The sequence below is a fragment of the Ammospiza nelsoni genome, chromosome 1 (genome assembly GCF_027579445.1).
Source record: "Ammospiza nelsoni isolate bAmmNel1 chromosome 1, bAmmNel1.pri, whole genome shotgun sequence".
Lineage (NCBI taxonomy): Eukaryota > Metazoa > Chordata > Aves > Passeriformes > Passerellidae > Ammospiza > Ammospiza nelsoni.
The window spans coordinates 155,208,592-155,228,466 of record NC_080633.1 but is presented as its reverse complement, the minus strand read 5'-3'; the positions used below and the strand labels follow the sequence as shown (position 1 = coordinate 155,228,466).

At 51.5% G+C, this 19,875-nt stretch overlaps 1 protein-coding gene across 2 annotated transcripts in view; it reads right to left on the bottom strand.

Annotated features, from left to right (window-relative positions):
• The window catches only part of SCRIB (scribble planar cell polarity protein), a 127,819-nt gene that overhangs the window by 84,543 nt on the left and 23,401 nt on the right, over positions 1–19,875 (bottom strand). For both annotated transcript variants that reach the window (XM_059468822.1, XM_059468814.1), the window contains exons 4-15: positions 18,785–18,874; positions 18,136–18,192; positions 13,905–13,968; positions 12,381–12,455; positions 11,843–11,987; positions 10,996–11,114; positions 8,983–9,182; positions 6,469–6,635; positions 5,417–5,541; positions 2,906–3,031; positions 1,685–1,909; positions 529–846 (exon numbers count right to left, since the gene is read on the bottom strand). In XM_059468822.1, the coding sequence (XP_059324805.1) occupies positions 529–846; positions 1,685–1,909; positions 2,906–3,031; positions 5,417–5,541; positions 6,469–6,635; positions 8,983–9,182; positions 10,996–11,114; positions 11,843–11,987; positions 12,381–12,455; positions 13,905–13,968; positions 18,136–18,192; positions 18,785–18,874 (1,711 nt within the window). The remainder of the gene's footprint in view (positions 1–528; positions 847–1,684; positions 1,910–2,905; positions 3,032–5,416; positions 5,542–6,468; positions 6,636–8,982; positions 9,183–10,995; positions 11,115–11,842; positions 11,988–12,380; positions 12,456–13,904; positions 13,969–18,135; positions 18,193–18,784; positions 18,875–19,875) is intronic.

Below are 19,875 nucleotides of genomic sequence, written 5' to 3'. Positions count from 1 at the left end.
CAAGCTGCCCTAATCCCAGTGCAGCCTCCCTCAGGCTGTGCCTGGGTGGCAGCACAGGGAAGGGCACACTCCTGGCTGCACTGACATGCTCCAGGAAGCACTGTACCAACAAGTGCCAGTCTAAGACTGAATCCACACAGGGACAAAGCTCATCCTCCTGTGTGGAGGAACCAGCAGCAACAACCAGCAGTGAGGAGGAGGAGGCTGGAAGGAGCAGCAGAACCCACCAGAGGTGAGACAGAACTGTCCCTGCAGCATGTGCCATGGGGCTGATGGACCTGGACACAGTGGAGGTGTCAGACACAGCCACACAGCACAGCTCTAGGGCAGCCTCACGAGCCCCTGTGACCTGCAGCTCTGCCCCAGTGCTGCAGCCCCTGCCAGAGCCTTCCTGCCACCCTCAGCACATCCCCAGTGCTGCAGCCTCCTGCCAGAGCCTTCCTCAGCACCACATCAAGCTGGCTGCTGGCCACAGGAGCAGGGGCAGGTCTGCAGCCCTGTGAGCTCCTCCTCCCCACAAGACCTTACCTTCACAGAGGGCTGAGCAGACAGAGCTCCATTCTTTCTGTCCTCCTCATCCCACGCTTCCTCCTGATCCCTGGGCTCCGTGTTATTATTGCAGCCTCCCAGCTCCTCTTCCTCTTTGGGGACCCCATCGCTGTTCAGCCCCTGCAGGAGTGCCACCACTGCCTCTGGCTTGGGCAGCTTGGTGATCTTGAAGTGTTTCTTGTAGTGGGGCGTGTCCTTGCGGATGAGCCTCTGCTTCTCCACGGGGAATGGCCGCTCTTCGTCCTCATCCTCATCCTCGCTGCGGATCAGCGTGTCCTCGGCAAAGTGCACGGTGGGCTGTGACAGGAGAGCCCAGACACAGCGTGAGCCCCAGGGGACAGAGGGCTGGCACACAGAACCTGCTGTCCCTGGGAGCCCTCTGCCACGCAGGCAGAGCCGGTGGCACTGCTGGAATGGATTCCCATTTCCTTTTTGCCTCTTCCCACAGCCACACTTCCCCAGGCCAGTGGCACTGCTGGCGTGCCCAGGAGAAGGTAGGAATGCATTCCCATTTCCTTTTTGCCTTTTTCCACAGCCACACCTTCCCCAGCCTGGTGGCACTGCTGCTGGGCCCAGCACAAGGCAGGAATGGATTCCCAATTCCCCATCCTTGCCTTTTTCCACAGCCACACCTTCCCCAGGCCAGTGGCACTGCATGCATTCCCAATTCCACACATCCTTGCCTTTTTCCACAATCACACCTTCCCCAGGCCGGTGGCACTGCTGGTGTGCACAGCACAAGGCAGGAATGGATTCCTATTTCCTTTTGGCCTTTTTCCACAACCTTCCCCAGGCCAGTGGCACTGCTGCTGTGCCCAGCACAAGGCAGGAATGCATTCCCACCTCCCCATCCTTGCCTTTTTCCACAACCACACCTTCCCCAGACACTCTTCTGTCAGCTCCAGGGATGGAGGGCATTCAAACCCCTCACAGCCACCCCAGATTTCCTACAGCAAGCCAGGCTCCCACAAGCTGCCTCAGCCTCTGCTTGCACTGCCTTCCACGGCCTGGATCTGCCTCCAGCCATGCCCAAATCCCACATCCATTTCCCTGCACCTCTATTTCCCACCTCCTCTGAAACTTCCAGCTCCCCTCACTGTTTCTCACGACCCTGCAGCAGTTCCCAGGCTTGTACCTCATTGTACTCCACTTCCACATCTTCCTCCTCATGGTCAGCAGGCTCCTTGTGCTCCTCCTGGGCCCTGGGCTTGCTGTCCTTGTGCAGGTCCCTGTGCAGGTCAGGCAGCTGCCCGTTGGGCCAGCCCCTGTCCCTGTCCTCTGCCCTGCCCTCCACGGAGGCCGTGCTGGCGGACAGGTGCGAGTCCTCGCTGCGGTTGGACGTGGCACTCAGCCTCTTCTCCTGAGAAAAGGGTTCTGGTGGTCAGCATGGAGCCAGAGCAGAGTCATGGTGTGAGGGGGGAATGCAGCTCCAACAGAACCAGCTGTTCCTCAGGGTGCCCACAGCTTCCCCTTCTCTGCTCCCTCCATGTGACTGGGTGCACCCTCCTGCGCAGGGATTTATTCCCAGCTCCCTCCAGGGCAGCAAGGTGCCTCCTCCAAGTGCTCCATCCCCACCACTCTTTACTGGGAATATCAGAGCCTTCTCTTCTTCTCCCTGTACTATAAAATTGGTACTGACACACACAGTTCCCCTTCCACTGTTCTCTGCCTCCCGGTTCTATCTCCTGCTCTGTTTCACAGGCCCCCCATGACATCTCAAGACAGATTCCCAACCTCTCCAGGCAATCCATTCCCAATCTTTCCCAAAAGCCAGTCCTTTTATATGCTAGATGTTCCCAGTGGAAGATGTCTTTACCATGCCACAGAGGTGGAACTTGCTGATGTGTAAGGTTCCTCCCAACCCAAACCATTCCATGACTGTCACAGACATATTTTATGAAAAATCCTTTTGCTAGGATCTCTTCTCCTGAGAAGCCTCAGAAACAAAATGTAAACAATAATTATCTGCTGCTGTGGAATGCAACAGGTGCATCTGTGATTGGTCTCATGTGGTTGTTTTTAATTAATGGCCAATCACAGCCCAGCTGTCTCAGACTCTCTGGTCAGTGACAAGATTTTATTATTTTATTATAATAACAAAATATTAATTATATTTTATTATCATTCCATTCCTTCCTTTCCTTGTAAGCCTTCTGATGAAATCCTTTCTCTATTCTTTTAGTTTTAGTATATAATTTTATTTTAATATAATATATATCATAAAATAATAAATCAGCCTTCTGAAACATGGAGCCAAGATTCTCATTTCTCCCCTGGTCCTGGGACCCCTGTGAACACCACCCCACACAACCCCCTGCTCTCTGTGGTTCTGCACTGCCCAGGGCCCAGCACTCACCTCTGAGTTGGGGGAGCTGGGGTTGGCATCAGCCTTGGCAGCGTTCACCTCGCTGCGCCGCACCTCGATCACCTTCTTCATCACCTTCAGCTCGCTGGGGTGAGGGGTGGCTCTGCGCTGCAGGCCCTGCAAGGAGAAACCCTCAGGAAGGGGATTCCAGCCTGCCAGCACTGCCAGGCTCCTGGCTTGTGAGATGTGTGTGTATTCTATAACCATCTGTCAGAGGTGGGGCAGTTATCTGCTGTTCATTGGGCAGTTTATCTCTTCCACAGCCAGTCCTCCCTCCAGGAGACAGCTTCTGTTCATGGGCCATTAATTATTATTTATCTTCTGTTCCTGGGCCAGTGAGTGTCCCTGCACGGCTGATAAAATTCCATCATCCCATGGGGAGATGCTCCACCCAGGCATTCCCACCTGGAAAGAATCTGACTTTGGGAACACCACAGCAGCCTTTGCCCACTGCATTGCCAGAGGAGCAGCTTTCTGCTGCCCTGCATTGCCAGAGGAGCCCAGGCCCATCCGCAGCAGCCCTGGAGCTGCAGAGGAAAACTCCCCCCTTGTGCAGGATCCCTGCTGCAGCAGAGCCACAGCTGGCACTGCAGGAGGGCTGAGCCCCCATGGGATGGGGCTGGGACACCACCCTGACACACAGGGGGCCAGGTCTATTCTGACTCTTTCAATGGGTTTTTTTGTTGTTGTTTGTACTACTGCATTTGCATTTTTAATTTCCCTACTAAAGAACTGTTATTCCTGCTCCCATATCTTTGCGTGAGAGCCCCTTAATTTCAAAATTATGACAATTCAGAGGGAGAGGGCTTCCATTTTCCATTTCAGGGGAGGCTCCTGCCTTCCTTAGCACACACCTGTCTGTTCAAAGCCAGACACCAGGCCATGACCCTCTGCAGGTGAGCAACACCTTTATCAGATCCAGAGCCCCAAGGGGACACCACAAACCCCTCCTACTGCAGGACCTGCTCCAGGCCTTCCTCAGCCTGGAAATGGGGAAAGAACAGAGACAGGGAGCCCTGACAGCTCTCTCCATCATCCTGCTCTCCAGCTAGCAGGGGCTTTGGGAAGAATGATGGAGCTGGGAAGTTTAAAGTGGTGTTTCAGGCTTAGTAAATGAAAAACTCTCGACACAGAAACTCCTCCAGAGCACAGGTGAGAAATCTTGGGATGTCCTCCTAACTCCTCTGGACTTAACAGGTCTGCCAAGCCCAAATGCAGCAGAATTGGTGCTGCTTATAGAGTTCCATCTCAGGTGGAGGGCCAAGAAAACCAGCATCCTAAAACTAGTCACAATGCTGAGAACAATTTTAAAAATCCCCAAAGCTCCCAATGCCAGCAGCACACACGCATTGCCAGGACAGCTGCCAACACCATTCACTGGAAGGATTCAGATCTCAAGGATGGCTTTCCATAAGCTAAAAAGGAACAAAGTCCTGCAGGAGACTGAAACCCTCAGAACACTCACTGAGAACTGCTGTCCTGGCCTTTGCATCTGCCCTGGAAGCACAACCAGCTCTTGCAGGTTTTGAGACAGTGTTTAGTATTTTACTAACAGGACACTCCACAGCATGGGCTGCTGGAACCGTGGGTGCTGAGAATTTCAGACTTTCTGTGCTGCCAGGCCCTGATCCCCAGGAGAATACTGCATTTACCTGAGGCTGTGGAGAAAACTTCCAAAATGGAATGACAAAACTAAAATTATGGGTGTGGAGTTTGAACAGAAGTGTGTGATATCACAGGGTGAAAACCCTACAGTTAAAGGTTTTAGAATATAGTAATATATATATATATAGAGAGCAAGATGGAAGTTTTAGAGCAGAGGTTGGTCCTTCTTCATCTTCTTCTCCATGGGTTAGGTGGTTTTGTGTAATTGGATAAAAAAGTCCACACTGTGGGCCATGGGTGGTTGGTTACTGGATTAAAAGTAAAAATAATTTAGGTGTCATTTCTTAATTGGACAGTTTACCTTTAAAAGATCTTGTAGAGAGAGAGAGAGATGGGGCTCCATTTTCTGGTTTGTTAGAGTGAAGTGCTGTAGAACTCACGGTTTGTGAGACTGTAGCATGGATAAGAACTAATAAACATCCGAGTCCCAGCAAGAAATCCTGTCTCACACACTTAATCCTGACCCTGGCCAAAAGAACCCTGACAATGGGCTGCACTGCCTGCATGCTTGGAGGGATGGGGATGGCCTGGATTGGGCTGGGCAGCCTTTCCCCATGGTGGGGATGAAAAAACCTTACCCTGACAGTGCTCTGCTGGGATCTCTGGACATTTTGAGTGCCCCACTCCCATAGAAAAGCCTCAAAATATGGCTCTGCACCATAGATCCCAGGGAATTCATCCCCTTCCCCTCCTGCCTGGGCACCAAAGAGCCTTCAGAGTGTGGAAATCACACACCTACAGCAGTGTAAAACATGGACACCACAGTGGCTCCATCTCTGGAAGCTCAGCTTGTCCCTGTGCTCCCACAGGAGCCAACAAGCTCCAGGAATGCCTTACCCGTCTCTCAGCTCCAGACTCCTCATCCTCATCCCCTTTGGGCTCATCCAGGAACTGGATCACACTGACTCTGTTCAAGTTGCTGTCTGTCCAGCTCTCATCCACGCTGTTCTGCAGCAGGTTCTCTGGGGAGGAAGGGAACACAGTGGGAGCTCCTTTTGGGAAGAGCAGGGTTGCAGATGTGGATGGAGGTCGCCTCTTATCCCATGAGAGAGCTTCTGCTGTATCTGCCCATGGCATCAGAGGCCTTGAGGACAAAGGCTGTGGCATCACCATCCTGTCATCTTCTGTACACCTCCCACCAGACCTACAGCAGCCTCCAGAGGTGTCTGATGCTTCAGCTTCAGCACTCCTTACCCAAGGAGTGCAGGAAAAGGCAGAATTCAGGCAGGAATAGCTGTAGCCATGATATTTTCTGAAAAACCCTTTTGCTAGGATCTTTTCTCCTGAGAAGCTGGGAGGCCTCAGGAACAAAATGTAAACAATGGTTATCTGCTGCCATGGAATGCAACAGGTGGATCTGCGATTGGTCTCATGTGGTTGTTTCTATTTAATGGCCAATCACAGTCAGCTGGTTCGGACTGTCTCAGTCAGTCACAAGCCTTTGTTATCATTCTTTTTCTATTCTTAGCTGGCCTTCTGATGAAATCCTTTCTTCTATTCTTTTAGTACAATTTTAATATAATATATATCATAAAATAATAAATCAGCCTTTTGAAACATGGGGTCAACATTCTCATCTCCTCCCTCATCCTGGGACCCCTGTGAACACCAGCACAATAGCATGCTGACAGGACAATGAAAAGTCACTGCTTGGCCAGCAGATCCAAGCAGAACACTCAAAGATGAGGCTGCAGAGCCCTGTCACCTGTCAGAAAGCAATTCCTCAGTTTTAACAATGACAGCCTGGGAAAGGTGCCCCAGATCCATCCACACAAGAGTCTGGATGTGCCACAGGAATCCCATCAAGGACAGCCCAGCCCAGCAGAGAAGGTTTCAGCCCCCTCCAGAGCAAAGGCTCTGCAGCCTGTGCTGGTGCTGCAGATTCTTACCCAGGCTGGGAGAGGGCTGCTGGGGGAGCAGGTAGCAAGTGAGAACCTTTTCTCCTGTCTTCTCATCATCCTCAGTCTGGAACTTCAGCATGGGCTGGGACTGGTTTTCTGCCAGCCACAGGGCTTTCAGATTGAGATTTGTCAAAGCAAAGGGCAAGTTCTGCAGCCTGCAAAAGAGAAGAGCAACTGCTTGTTAACTTTCCTAGTCAGGAAGGAGCTTCATCTCAGCTCCAGAGTGCCCAGCTGAGCAGAGAGGGACTGAGCAAGCTGCTGTGGATGCCCCAGTCCTGCTCCCAGCTGGTTCTGTCCCTGGCTGTGGGACCGGGCTGCAGTACCCCATCCTCACCAGCCTTTAGCAGGGGACAGCTCCCTCCAACAGTGTGGAGAGGTTTACAAACAGAAAAGCAATGCCCTCACAGATCCGAGTACAGAATGCTCCCTACACAAGCTGTGGTCAGTGTCCTACTGCTCCCAAAACCACCAACCCCAAAAACAGAACCACAGGAGCTCTCAGAACAGCTCCAGGCACACACACACACCATGGATGAGGCTTTGGCACCGACCAGCTGAGCACTGATGACACAAACCCCAAAATCTGCAGGGAGGGGAAAAGAAGGGGAAAAAGGAAGGGGGAAAAAAGGAAGGGTTCATAGTTCAAGCCCTCAGCAATTAGCCTGGGCTCTCCTACCTTGAGGATCCTGGGACCCACACAGCTCCAGCTCCTCCCTCTCTAGCTGTTAGATACTAAGGGTATTAAACTTTCTATACCAACAAACTAACTCCCAAGAGAACATTACATTTGACCTGAGGCCATAGAAAATACAACCAAAATTAACTGATAACACTAAGATTATAAGTACACAGTTGATTAAAAGTAGGTGATATCACAAAGTCAAAAATTCAGAATTTTAGAATTTAGTAATTTAGTTTTATTTACTGTTTTTATTATATAATCTTTACATTCTATATAACTTTATATATAAATAACAATTTAATAATTAAATACAAAAATGTATATAATAGTTTTATAATTTTTAAAAATTAGTTTTATAGTAATATATATAAAGCTAAAATAGAAGTTTTAAAACATCAACTAGTCCTTCTTCACCTTCTTCTTCCTGAGTTTAAGTAATATTTTATAATTAAACAAAAAACCCACATTACAAACTTTAAGTGATTAATTATTAAATTAAAAGTAAAAATAATTTAAATACAATTTCTTAATTAGATAATTTAACCTTAAAAGACTTTATATAGGAAAAAAATTAACTATTTTGTAACTTGTTAGTAAAATACTGGATTCCCAGAGGAGCAGCTGCCTCTTCCACTGTATCTTCAGAGGAAAACTCCACCCTTCTACAGGATCCCTGCGCCAACAGAACCACACCTGCCTGTCACTGTGATATTTTATGAAAAATCCTTTTGCTAGGGTTTTTTTTCTTAAGAAGCTGAGAAGCTTCAGCTTCTCCGTGTTTTGTTATTTTGGAATGTGATTTGGTAAACTGTTTACTTAGCATGCGACTTATTTGTAATTAATGGCTAATTACAGCTAGCTGTGTTGGACTCTGAGTCTGTCACGAGTTTTTATTATTCATTCTTTGTTAGTTTTTAAATGTTTTTTCCCCTTTATTTAGTATAGTTTTAGTATATAATTTTCTTTTAATATAAGATCATAAAATAATAAATCAGCCTACTGAAAACTTAAGAGTCAATTCTTATCTCTCGCCTCATCCTGGGGAACACTCATAACAACAGCAAACAATTAATAATTAATAAGGAGGGCTGCAGCCACAATTCCAATTGCATTTCTACAGATCGCCCTGGCTCCAGCAGAACCACACCTGACACTCCAGGAAGGCTGCAGCCACAATTCCAATGGGACTTTTACAGGATCCCTGCTCCAACAGAACGACACCTGACACCTCAGGAGGGCTGCAGCCACAATTCTAACGGGACTGCCACCAACACCCTGACCCACAGGGTGTCAGGCTGTGTTCTGACTCTGTCAGTCTTGTTTTGTATTACTGCATTGTTTATTTTATTTTCTTCCCTAATAAAGAACTGTTAGTCCCTGCTCCCATATCTTTGCCTGAGAGCCCCTTAATTTCAAATTTATGGCAATTCAGAGGGAGGGAGTTTACATTTTCCAGGAGGAAGGGGGTTTACAGTTTCCAGGGAAGTTACAGTTTCCATTTCAGGGAAGGTTCCTGCCTTCCTTAGCAGACACCTGTATTTCCAAACCCAGACCCCTCACAGCCATGCTGCTCACCTGTTGCCAGCCACATGCAGCACGTGGAGCTCGGTGATGGTGGCCAGTTTCCATTTCAGGTGAGGCTCCTGCCTTCCACAGCAGACACCCGCATTTCCAAACCCAGACCCCTCACAGCCATGCTGCTGCTCACCTGTTGCCAGCCACGTCCAGCACATGCAGCTCGGTGGTGTTGGCCATAGTTTCCATTTCAGGGAACACACCTGTCTGTCCAAACCCAGACCCCTCACAGCCATGCTGCTCACCTGTTGCCAGCCACGTCCAGCACGTGCAGCTCGGTGGTGTTGGCCAGCTCGGGGGGCAGCAGTGCCAGGCGGTTGTCGCGCAGGGACAGCACGTTGAGGTTGGCACAGCCTCCAATCTCTGCTGGCAGCGCTGTCAGCCGGTTCCGGTCCACGTTCAGGTTGGTCAGCTTGGCCAGCTTGCCCAGGGACTTGGGCAAGGCCTGCAAAGGAGCCCAGTCAGTGGTTGTAAACAAACAAACATTGCATGTTTTTGTGGAAGTTGTAAAGCTGGTATGTAGGAATGTGTCCCCTCTTGACAGAGTGACAAAACTATCCTTTGTCCCCTTAAAAGGAAAGAAGCCCAGAAGTTTCTCTCCTCGATTAAGTAAAAAGACTCCTCAGAGGACCCAGGGGACTTGACCTCAAACTTAAGGATCGCTAATTGGACAGAAGCCAAAAAGTCCTGCCTGGGTAATTTACTAGAAAAATATGCGAGCAAAGAAACTAATCCCTTTTGTGAAGTGTTTTTACCAGGAGCAGCAACGTCTGGCACCTGGCTCCGTTCTTCTGTTTGTTATTTTGCCTTTTATTAAATCTTTTTGTTTCCAACGCTGCAACAGAGGCCATCCTGTTGATTATTGTGCCTCCAAGGGTAGCTGAGCTATCCTGGGTGTGTTATGGGCCACCTGGAGCTCATCGGACCTGGCTGGAGGAGGATACTATAACTACAGTATCTACAGGATACTATCTATAGGATAACTACAACACTGGTATGTTTATCACAGCACTGCACACATGTGGGAATCCTTCTCCTAACATGACATGTGTACCTCTGGAAACTCCAGATTTTTTTTCTCTCTCTCTCAAATAAATATGATTGCAATTTCACAATAGGCTCATACATATTCACTCTACTGATTTCAAGTGACATTTGCTGCTAATTCTTCTTTATCAGAAAGAACTCCTGGGCCATGTTGCCTTGTTCTGTCTGCCCCTCTCCTCCTTTATCTCTTGTCTTTTGGCTGAAGCAGTTTCTCTGAGCATAGGTTTTTTGTGAGACCCGGCAGTCAGACTAAACAGCAAGCTACAGACTTAACTCAAAGATGTACACGTCACCTAAATCAAAATAGATTTCTACTCTGGAAAATTTCCACTCTGTCTCACAAGAGGAAAGGGTAAACACACACAGGTAAAGGCAGAGCCCTCAGCCTGGGGAGCAAGCTGCCTTCTGTCCCAACAGACACATTTGGGAAAACATTTTCGGGACATCTTTGGGACAGGTTTTCCCTCAGGCTCATAGACTGATCTGTGCCAACTCTTCCCCTCAACACAGAACCACTGGTCAAGACTTCTCTTCTGTTTATCTGCCTGTTCCCAATCCTCCTGTTTTACCAATCAAATCACAGGCAGTTTGGAGCAGGGCCATTTTCAATCACACCATCCCAAAAAAATCCCTCAGAAATGCAGCCTGGAATGGGGTCTGGCACCTGTCAGATGGGATGGGCTATGGGATGGGCAATCCCAGCATCCCAGAGAATGATTTGGGGGAAAAAAGTCAGTGAGAGAAAGCAGCTTCCAAACTTGTGTGAATTTGGTGAAACTGTAGAAGCAGCTGGAGCAGCTCAGGAATTCAGCTGGGAGGGCAGAAGAAGGGAAGGGATCCCTGCAGCTGGCTGCAGTGAACAGCCTGGGAGAGGCTCATCACTCTGCACAGCTCCTGAAAGGTGGCTGTGATCAGCTGGGGCTGGGCTCTGTCTCTGGGAATGACAGAACCAGAGCACACACTCTCAAGCTGCACCAAGGGAAATTTAGGCTGGATATTAGGAAAAAGTTTTTCATGGAAAGGGTGATAAAGTTCTGGAATCGCTGCCTGGGGAGGTGGTGGAGTCACCATCCCTGGGTGTGTTTAACAAAGCCTGGATGTGGCACTGGGTGCCAGGGCTTAGTTGAGGTGTTAAGGCTGGGTTGGACTCAATGGCCTTGAAGGTGTCTTCCACAGTGATTCTGTGAGGCAGGTGTCTGCTGTGCACTCACCGTCAGCATGTTCTCAGTCAGGATGAGCTCAGACAGGTTCTCACAGTCGCCAATCGACTCTGTCATGTCTGTCAGCCTGTTCTGGTCCACCTTGAGGATGGAGAGCTGCTTCAGCTGACCTGGCCAGGGCGACAAGTTAGGCGTGAGCTGTGCCAGAGTGAAGGGTGCTGCTCTACACTCACCTGTGATCCCATCCAGGGTCACACAACCCAACCACACAGGCTCTGCTTTTCCTCCCAGCAGGCCTGGTCACAGATGAAACACCTGCACTGTCCTGCAGAGCTCTGCTCACCTGTCCCACCCACTGCTCCTGCCCTGTATGGCTGTGTCCATGAATCCCTGATTCCCAGGCACAGACAAAGCACCTGCACTGTCCTGCAGAGCTCACCTGTCCCACCCTCCATGGCTGTGTCCATGAATCCCTGATTCCCTGGCACACACAGAGCACCTGCACTGTCCTGCAGAGCTCTGCTCACCTGTCCCACCCACTGCTCCTGCCCTCTATGGCTGTGTCCATGAATCCCTGATTCCCTGGTCACAGACAAAGCACCTGCACTGCCCTGCAGAGCTCACCTGTCCCACCCACTATGGCTGTGTCCATGAATCCCTGATTCCCTGCACAGACAAAGCACCTGCACTGTCATGCAGAGCTCACCTGTCCCACCCACTATGGCTGTGTCCATGAATCCCTGATTGCCTGGCACACACAGAGCCCCTGCACTGCCCTGCAGAGCTCACCTGTCCCACCCTCCATGGCTGTATCCTTGAATCCCTGATTCCCTGGCACAAACAAGTTCCTGTTTCCTGCCAAGGCAGCCCTGCAGCTCCCCCAGCTGGCGGCACTCACCGATCCCATCGGGAATGCATTCCAGCAGGTTCTGTGACAGCAGCAGGTCCGTCAGGGCCACCAGCCCGCTGACCTCGTTGGGCAGCTGCTCCAGCTTGTTCTCTGACACGTCCAGGCACACCAGGCGGCGCAGGTTGCCCAGCTCCTGCACAGAGAGGAAGGCCCACGGCTCAGGGAGAGGCAGGGCTGGGGTGGGTGTGTGCTCATGGCTCAGGGAGGAGCAGGGCAGGGAAGTTTAGGAAAGTTTAAGGAAGGGAAGTTGGAAGGGAAGTGGAAAGGGAAAGGGGAAGGGGAAAGGGTGGATGTGTGTTCATGGCTCAGGGAGCAGTAGGGAAGGGAAGTTTAGGGAAGGGAAGTTTAGGGAAGGGAAGTTTAGGGAAGGGAAGTTTAGGGAAGGGAAGGGAAGTTTAGGGAAGGGAAGGGAAGTTTAGGGAAGGGAAGGGAAGTTTAGGGAAGGGAAGTTTAGGGAAGGGAAGTTTAGGGAAGGGAAGTTTAGGGAAGGGAAGGGAAGGGAAGGGAGTGCTGGGCAGACACTCACCGGTGGCAGAGCCGAGAGCTGGTTCCTGTCCAGCCACAGCTCGCGCAGGTTCGGGAGCGCACCCAGAGTGTCCGGCTGCAGAGACAGCACAGTGAGGACATCACCAGGACATCAGCCCCTCCAGGGACAGGGAGAGGCTGCTTGAGGGTGTGCACACACAGCACTCTGCACAGCCAGGCACTGCTGTGCCTCTCACCCTGGGAGCGCACTGGGAATGTCTGGGATGGCTGCAGTGGGATGGCAAACACTGACAGCATCAGCAGGGCTGTGTCAGCAGGCAAGGAGAGCCGAGCCTGCAGCACAGCTCTGGTGGAGAGCAGCTCAGGAACTGGGGCACAACGGGGCTCAGGGGAGATGCTGCTTTCTGCAGCTCCCTGGCAGGAGAATGGAGCCAGGCAGGGGTCAGGCTCTGCTTCCAGGGAACAAGGGACAGGACAAACAGTCTCAAATTGTGCCGAGGAGGTTTAGGTTGGATACTGGGAAAACTCCTCCTGGAAAGGGCTGTCCAGCCCCTGCACAGGCTGCCCTGGGCAGAGGTGGAGTCCTCACCCCTGGGGTGACTTAACAGCTGTGTGGATGTGGCACTTGGGGACATGGGTTAGTGGTGGCCTTGGCAATGCTGGGAGAGTGGCTGAACTCAGTGGTCTCAGATGGTTTTTCCAACCTAAATGATTCCGTGATTCCAGGGGGTTGGAAATTCTGGCCTTACATAAGGAATGCATCTCCTCCTCTCAGACATGAAAATGAACATTTGGGTACCACTGCCCAGCTCAAGATGACCCAGTGGCACCATCAGCTGTGACAGACACATGTGCACATCCCACAGCCCCCGAGGCAATCAGGGTTTGGAGTCTGTCCCACTGGAGCATGGCTCAGTGTCACACACATATTCTCACAGGTGAGCTCAGCCTGTGCACAGCTGAGCTGCACAAGCCCCTGTGCCTCCCAGCTTTCCGCCAAAACCCCCACCAGAACACAAAGAGGAAGATCCAGTAACAGCTTAATCCACAGCTGCAAATTGCAGAATATCACAGGGTGGCCCCAAATGCCCAGATAACCTCAACTCAGACTGTGCCCTTGCTCTCCACATGCTGAGCCCTCCATGGAGAGAGCCCCCACACTGGGCTACCCTCACTGCCATGGGCAACATGGAGTGGCCCAGCACTGTGTGGGGCAGAAATCACATCAGAAAGCAGAAAGGCAGGAAGCTGGACGAGAAGGAAAACAGGTGGGGGCAGTGCAGGACAGAGAAGGGAAGCACAGAGTCCTGCTGGAAAGGAAAGATCCTTGGCAGCCAGACAGGAAGAATCTCCATCCCAGAGCCTGGAAAGGACAGTGCAGGCAGAGTGTGAGGCCAGCAGGACACAGGGGCTGACACATGGAGAGAAAATTCACCTGGGAATGGTGACTGGGCCATGCTGGCCAGATCAGAACCTCCCCAATAACCTGAGGGCCTGTCTCTTTGCATTGCAGGTGGAAACCCCTGCCAACCCCCCGAGCCCCTCCCCAGCAGCCCTCACCTACCAGCACTTCCAGGTCATTGCCACCGAGATCCAACTGCTCTAACTTGACAAGGAAGGAGAGGGAGCTGCGAGGCACAGGGCACAGAGAGATAAAACAAGAAATAAAGAGCGGAAGGTTAGCACCTGGGACACACATTGCACAAACCACACCATCTCCAGTAACTCCTGCAGCAGGTGGGGCAATCTGGCCTTTCCCACAGTCCCTCTGAGCCCAGCACTTTGTGGAGCTGCTCCCTTCCCCAGGCCAGACTGCTCACCCCAGGGAATGGTTCAGAGGCTCCAGCAGTCCCACCAGTACCAGTTTGCCCTCTGCTCCCCCCACCACAACAACCCTGTGATTGCAAGCACAGCAGGTGAGCAGCCACACCTTCCCACGGCTGCTGCTCCCCAGCGAGGACAGGGAGCTGGGCACGGACTGACAGGCAACAGGAGGGGCTCAGCAGAGGACAGGACATGTGTGGGGGGCAAGGGGAGCACACAGCTGCAGGGAAGGGAGCAATGACAAATTCCACAGCCTTCCCCAAACAGGATGCTCGTGCTTCTGAAGAGGAAGGGAACACGACAGTGGCCTGATGTCTCGGGTGAGGGGAGTGGTACAGACAGAAGCTCACGATGAAGGCACTGCACAGGACCTGTCCTCACCCACACCAACAGCCCTGAGCACCCCACACACCACACCTGGGGCTGGGCCAGCCCTGCAGTCCCACAAACCCATGGGGGGGTTCTCATGACATGGTCCAGGTGCTCACACCTGAGTCTGACCCATCCACTCCAGCTCCCCAGAGGGCTGCTGCCCCTTACTGTGTGCCAGCTGCCAGCCCTGCCCACTCCCCCAGCAGGGAACAGCTTCATTCTCCTCTTCAGGAACTGTCCAAACAGAGAAATCCCCACATTTCTCTGGAAACAGGTCCCCCTCTCAAGGCTACCCAAACCAGGGCTGTTGGGGGTGCAATAAAAGGGAACTGTCTTGCCTGTAAAAACATCTGGGCTATGCAGGAAAATGAATTTCCTGCTGCATGCAGCGGTGGATTTTGAGATAAACTCCAGCAAAGCTTTATCAGCAGTTTCACCCAGAGGACCCTGCTGCACAGCACTCCTTCACCATGAATGTGCACCAACTTTGACTCCTCTGGAGGTGATGCAGCCCTGACTGTCCCTCTGCACCTTCACAGCCTGAATTCCCAAAACAGGAACAAGTGACCTGGAGAATCCACATCTGGGGGATCCACAGACAGCCCTGAGTGTCCCTCTGCACCTTCACAGCCTGAATTCCCAAAACAGGAACAAGCAACCTGGGGAATCCACACTGATGACATCTGGCAAAAGGCCTCAGTGTAGGCCACCCTCCACCATTCCACAGGAATCCAGGAGAGCTGTCCTTCCCAAGTCTCTGGCTGCATCCCAGCTGCATGGGAGAAATGAGGGTGATCACCTGCTGCACAAGCTGCACCATTCCAGAGCTCAGTCAATATCAGAAGACTGACCAATTACATGGAATTCTGGCAAACAAAGGTCACTGCAAGATGGACCTTTCAAAAAGCTCTACAACAACAAAATACCAAAAGGACCCTGATGCATTTTGCTGCTCCAAACTCTCAGCATTGAAGCCCACCTCTCTATTCACTAGGCTCAGGAACCCTGGCAACAAAGCACCAGCCATTTCTTGTTTAAGTCATTCTCCTCTTTGGCAAGGCCCCCTGACCTCATTTAGAGCTGTTTTTGTGCAGCCAGTCAGCCAAGGGCCTGAGGCAGAGAACCCCACAGCATCACTGAAAGGGGTTTGGCCATGGCCTGCCATCCTGTACTCGACTGACACCTCTGATCAGAACCACCTTAGCCTTCAAGATCCATGTTCTACTTCTGGAAATCACCCCAAAATACTATTTGGGGAATTGGGGAGTGTCCTGGTTTGAAAAATGACAGGGAAAGATGAAAAGAAGCTGAATTTGCATTACAGAGTGAGTATCAAACCTGCATTAACCTTCCAGTGAAAACACCAAAATCTCACAGCACACTACCAGCATCCTGCTGGATGGCACCCAAATCTACCAAAGGGCGACTGGGAGCACTGGGCAAGAGAGATCTACCCAGAAACCCAGCACTGGGCAGGAGAGATCTACCCAGAAACCCAGCACTGGGCAGGAGAGATCTCCCCAAACACCCAGCACTGGGCAGGAGAGATCTCCCCAGAAACCCAAGGGCTGTGGCTACAGACTGAATTCTCAAGACTCCAGAGACTTGGTGGCTCTGAGATGGCCAAAAGCTACTGGGAGTAACTTCTCTGCTGTGGTGTTGATGGATTTTTAGGATAAGGTGAGAGATGAGAATTTGACTCCAAGTTCTCAGAAGGTTGATTTAGTATTTTATGACATTATATTATATTAAAAGAAATTATATACTAAAACTATACTAAATAAAGAGAAAGGATACAGACAGAAGAATGAATAATAAAAACTTGTGACTCCTCAGAGAGTCTGACACAGCTGGCTGTGATTGGTTATTAAGACAACACAATTCACATGGAACCCATGAAAGAATCACCTACCACATTCTAAAGCAGCAAAACACAAGGAGAAGCAATCAGATAATTATCATTTACATTTTTCTCTGAGGCTCCTCAACTTCCCAAAAGAAATCCTGGTGAAGGGATTTTTCAGAAAACATCACAGTGACACTCTGCAGTTTGGAAGCTCAGCCCTGGATGAAGCTGCTGCACCCTTTGCTGACATGGGGTCAGCCAGCTGTGGTAGCTGCCTGTGTGAGCACCAGGACAGGAACAGACACAAGAGCAGCCACACCAGGACCCCAACTCCTCTGCTTGCCAGTTCTCAGCCCACAATAAGTGTCCAAGGCCAGGCCGGACGAGGCTTGGAGCTCCCCGCACCTTGGAAAGTGCCCCTGCCCAAGGCAATAATGGGCTGGAACATCATGAGCCTTAAGGTCCTTTCCAACCCAAACCATCCTGGGGTTCCATGATAAGGAGCTCTAATCCCTGCCCAAGGCAATGGGCTGGAATGTGATGAGCCTTGAGGTCCCTTCCAAGCCAAACCATCCTGGGGCTCCAGAATAAGGAGCTCTAACCCAGATTGCCCTGTGTGGTGACACTCCACATGGGACCATCTCAGCTGTCCCTTCCTGTCACCTTTCTGTGACAGGGTCACTGCTGGGCACAAGGGATGTGCTGGCTGGCATCAGACCAGGCCATTTGTGATTCTGATCTGTGCTCCTACAGGGGTAGTGCCAGCAGACAAACTGAGCTCCTGCCAGGAGCTGTAATCTGAGGACAGGTGTGACAGCAGCTGCACACATCACACCTTCCCTGAGGAGTTCAGGTGGCCCCAAAACAACTGCTGCTCAAAAAGAACTGCAAGAGAGCTGTGAAGACAGCTGTGACAGCAGCTGCACACATCACACCTTCCCTGAGGGGTTCAGGTGGCCCCAAAACAGCTGCTGCTCAAGAAGGAGTCAGCAGAATCCTTTCAGTGACTCCAAGGCAAGCTGGGGGAATCATCAGTGGGATGCATGAGCAGGCAGGCAATGAGCTAACAGAGCTGCTGGAGGGCAGAAAACTCAACAAACTCTGATAGAGCCAGAGCAAAGACTGAAGTAGCAACTGGGCAGTTCTCCACGTCCATCCACCTGAGAGCATCACCTCCACCATGAACCATGTTCCCTGCCATGAACTCATCCCTATCCCTGACTCCAGCACATGGAACAACACTTACCTCTTCTCCCTTGCTGGCTTAGCTTTGCTGCAGGGGAGGCAGTTATCCCACCCAGAATAAACAGGAGGGATATCCAACAGAACAGATGTCAAGAGCAAAATGGACCCTTCAGCTGTGCTCCTCAAATCCTGAACCTCACTGTGCACAGAGCTCCTCCTACACACCCATCCACAGTTTTCTCTTTCTTTCCAAAATAATCCACCCTGCTCCGGCTCTTCAGGAAAAATGGGGTTCTCACTATTTCCAGCAGCTGGTTTTGGGAGCCCTGCCTATTCTAAACCAATCCTTACACAGGCTGAGTGCAGACTCTGAACATCCTTTGCTACTCTTCAGCCCTGCACCATCCTCTCCCTCCTCGCCCCAATTTAAGGAAATCCAGCAAGGTGCAGCCAATTTGTGCCCAGCCTGAGCCCTCCCCAGCCAGGTGATGGTGCCTGCCCTGGTCCCTGAGGGAGCAGCAGGAAGGACCAGGCAGGAGACTCCTGCAGCCCCCAGACAGACACTCACGTGGGGAGAGTCTTTAGCAGGTTCTCACGCAGCTCCAAAGTCACCAGGTTTGCCAAACTGCAAGAGAAAAGGGAGCAAGAAAGCCAGGTTCACTGGACAGGGCTCAGGGATACCAGGGGCTGCTCATGTCCCTTCCCTTGGAACCACCCCTGGTGTCCTGTGCAATGCATGAGTGTGCACATGTGGATGGAGATGTGAACAGACACACGATGAAAATGGCTCTGTGGACACAGGTGCTTGCTGCAGCCACAAGGAACAACACTGTGCCCACACTCAGGACAAGGAACACGCTGCCACAACAGGACTGCCTCCCCAGAAAGGTCAAACCCCTCTCATGAGGAAGGGCAAACCCCATGGGAGAGGCACTGCACCCCACGAGGCCACTGGCCAGCAGCACAAATCTGAATCAAACATCATCAGGCAGCTCACACCTGCTTGGAAAGGGGCAAATGGGCACTGAGAACACAGGGAAAACTGGACTGAGGAGACTGGATCAATCCTTGCTGTGCCACAAACCCCAGCAGGGAGCAGAACCTCAGTAGGAAGGTGTTTTAACAACCCTGGCTTGTCCCTGCAGGTGCTGCCACTGTCCTGGTGCCAGCAGCAAGGTGTCCCCAGCCCAGCCCTCCCCAGAACAGGCCATACTCACTTCCCAATGTCAGTGGGGAGGCTCTGCAGGGACACATCGTTCAGGGCCAGGTGGCCCAGGCTCCGAAGCTGGGTGAAGCCCTCAGGCAGCCTGTGAGAACATGAACAGACTCCATTAATGCTGTGTGCAAAGCACACAATGCCCCAAAACACTCATATCCACCAAAGCCAATCTCATCCCAGCTTGCATCAACGTGTGGAAAGGAGAACAGGAGCCATCACCAACCCTGGCTGCTGATCCAGAACAAGCTCTGCTTCCCAGAGCACAAAACCCACCTGCACCAGACATTACCTGTCCAGGATGGCAAACCCAGCCCTGCAGTACCTGAGCACAAATCCCAGTCTAAACCCTGCCATGGGAGCATTTACTTGAGGAAAGGAGGGCTCCCAAGGATTCCAAGTGCCCAAAACAAAGGATATCCCTGCAGATGGCATTGCAGCACTCCCCAGGGCCAGGCACCATCACAACACACCCAAGGTGTGACAGAACAGGGAAAAGCCCTGGAAGGAAATTCCTGGAGGAAATTGCTCTGCAGGCAGCTCATACAGATCCCTCAGCACCCACCCCCCAACTCATCTGACCTTGAGCAGAAAAGCTCTGACAAATAACTCCTGGTGCAGAAAGTGCTGGTCACTCCTGTGGTGCAGGGATTGTCACCAACAGGGAAGCTTGTCCCACAGCAGCAGGGCCTGGCACCAGGAGAGGGAGCAGAGTTAATGTGCCTCAAACCTGGGCAGCACCTGCCCTGAGCACAAAGGGACACCTGGGACCACACAGGGACCCTGCAGCAGGACACCAGTGCCTGGAAATTTGGCTCACTGAGGCACGGGAGCCACACTGGATCCCAAATTTATGCATTAAAAGCTCCAGAGTACTGAAGGACAATTCCTGCTTGGGCACAGCTCTGGGCACTGAGATAAAAGGGGTACAAAGCATAGCTGTCCTTAGTTCTGAATAATAGAGAGGTGGAAAAGGGGCTAAGAGGGGGCAAAAAGGGCAGAGAGTGGGGCCCAAAAGGGGCTCTGGGGTGCAGAGCATTGCATGCAGGCTTTTTCTGCTCTGCAGCACAAGCCCTTATCCATTCAGGCTTG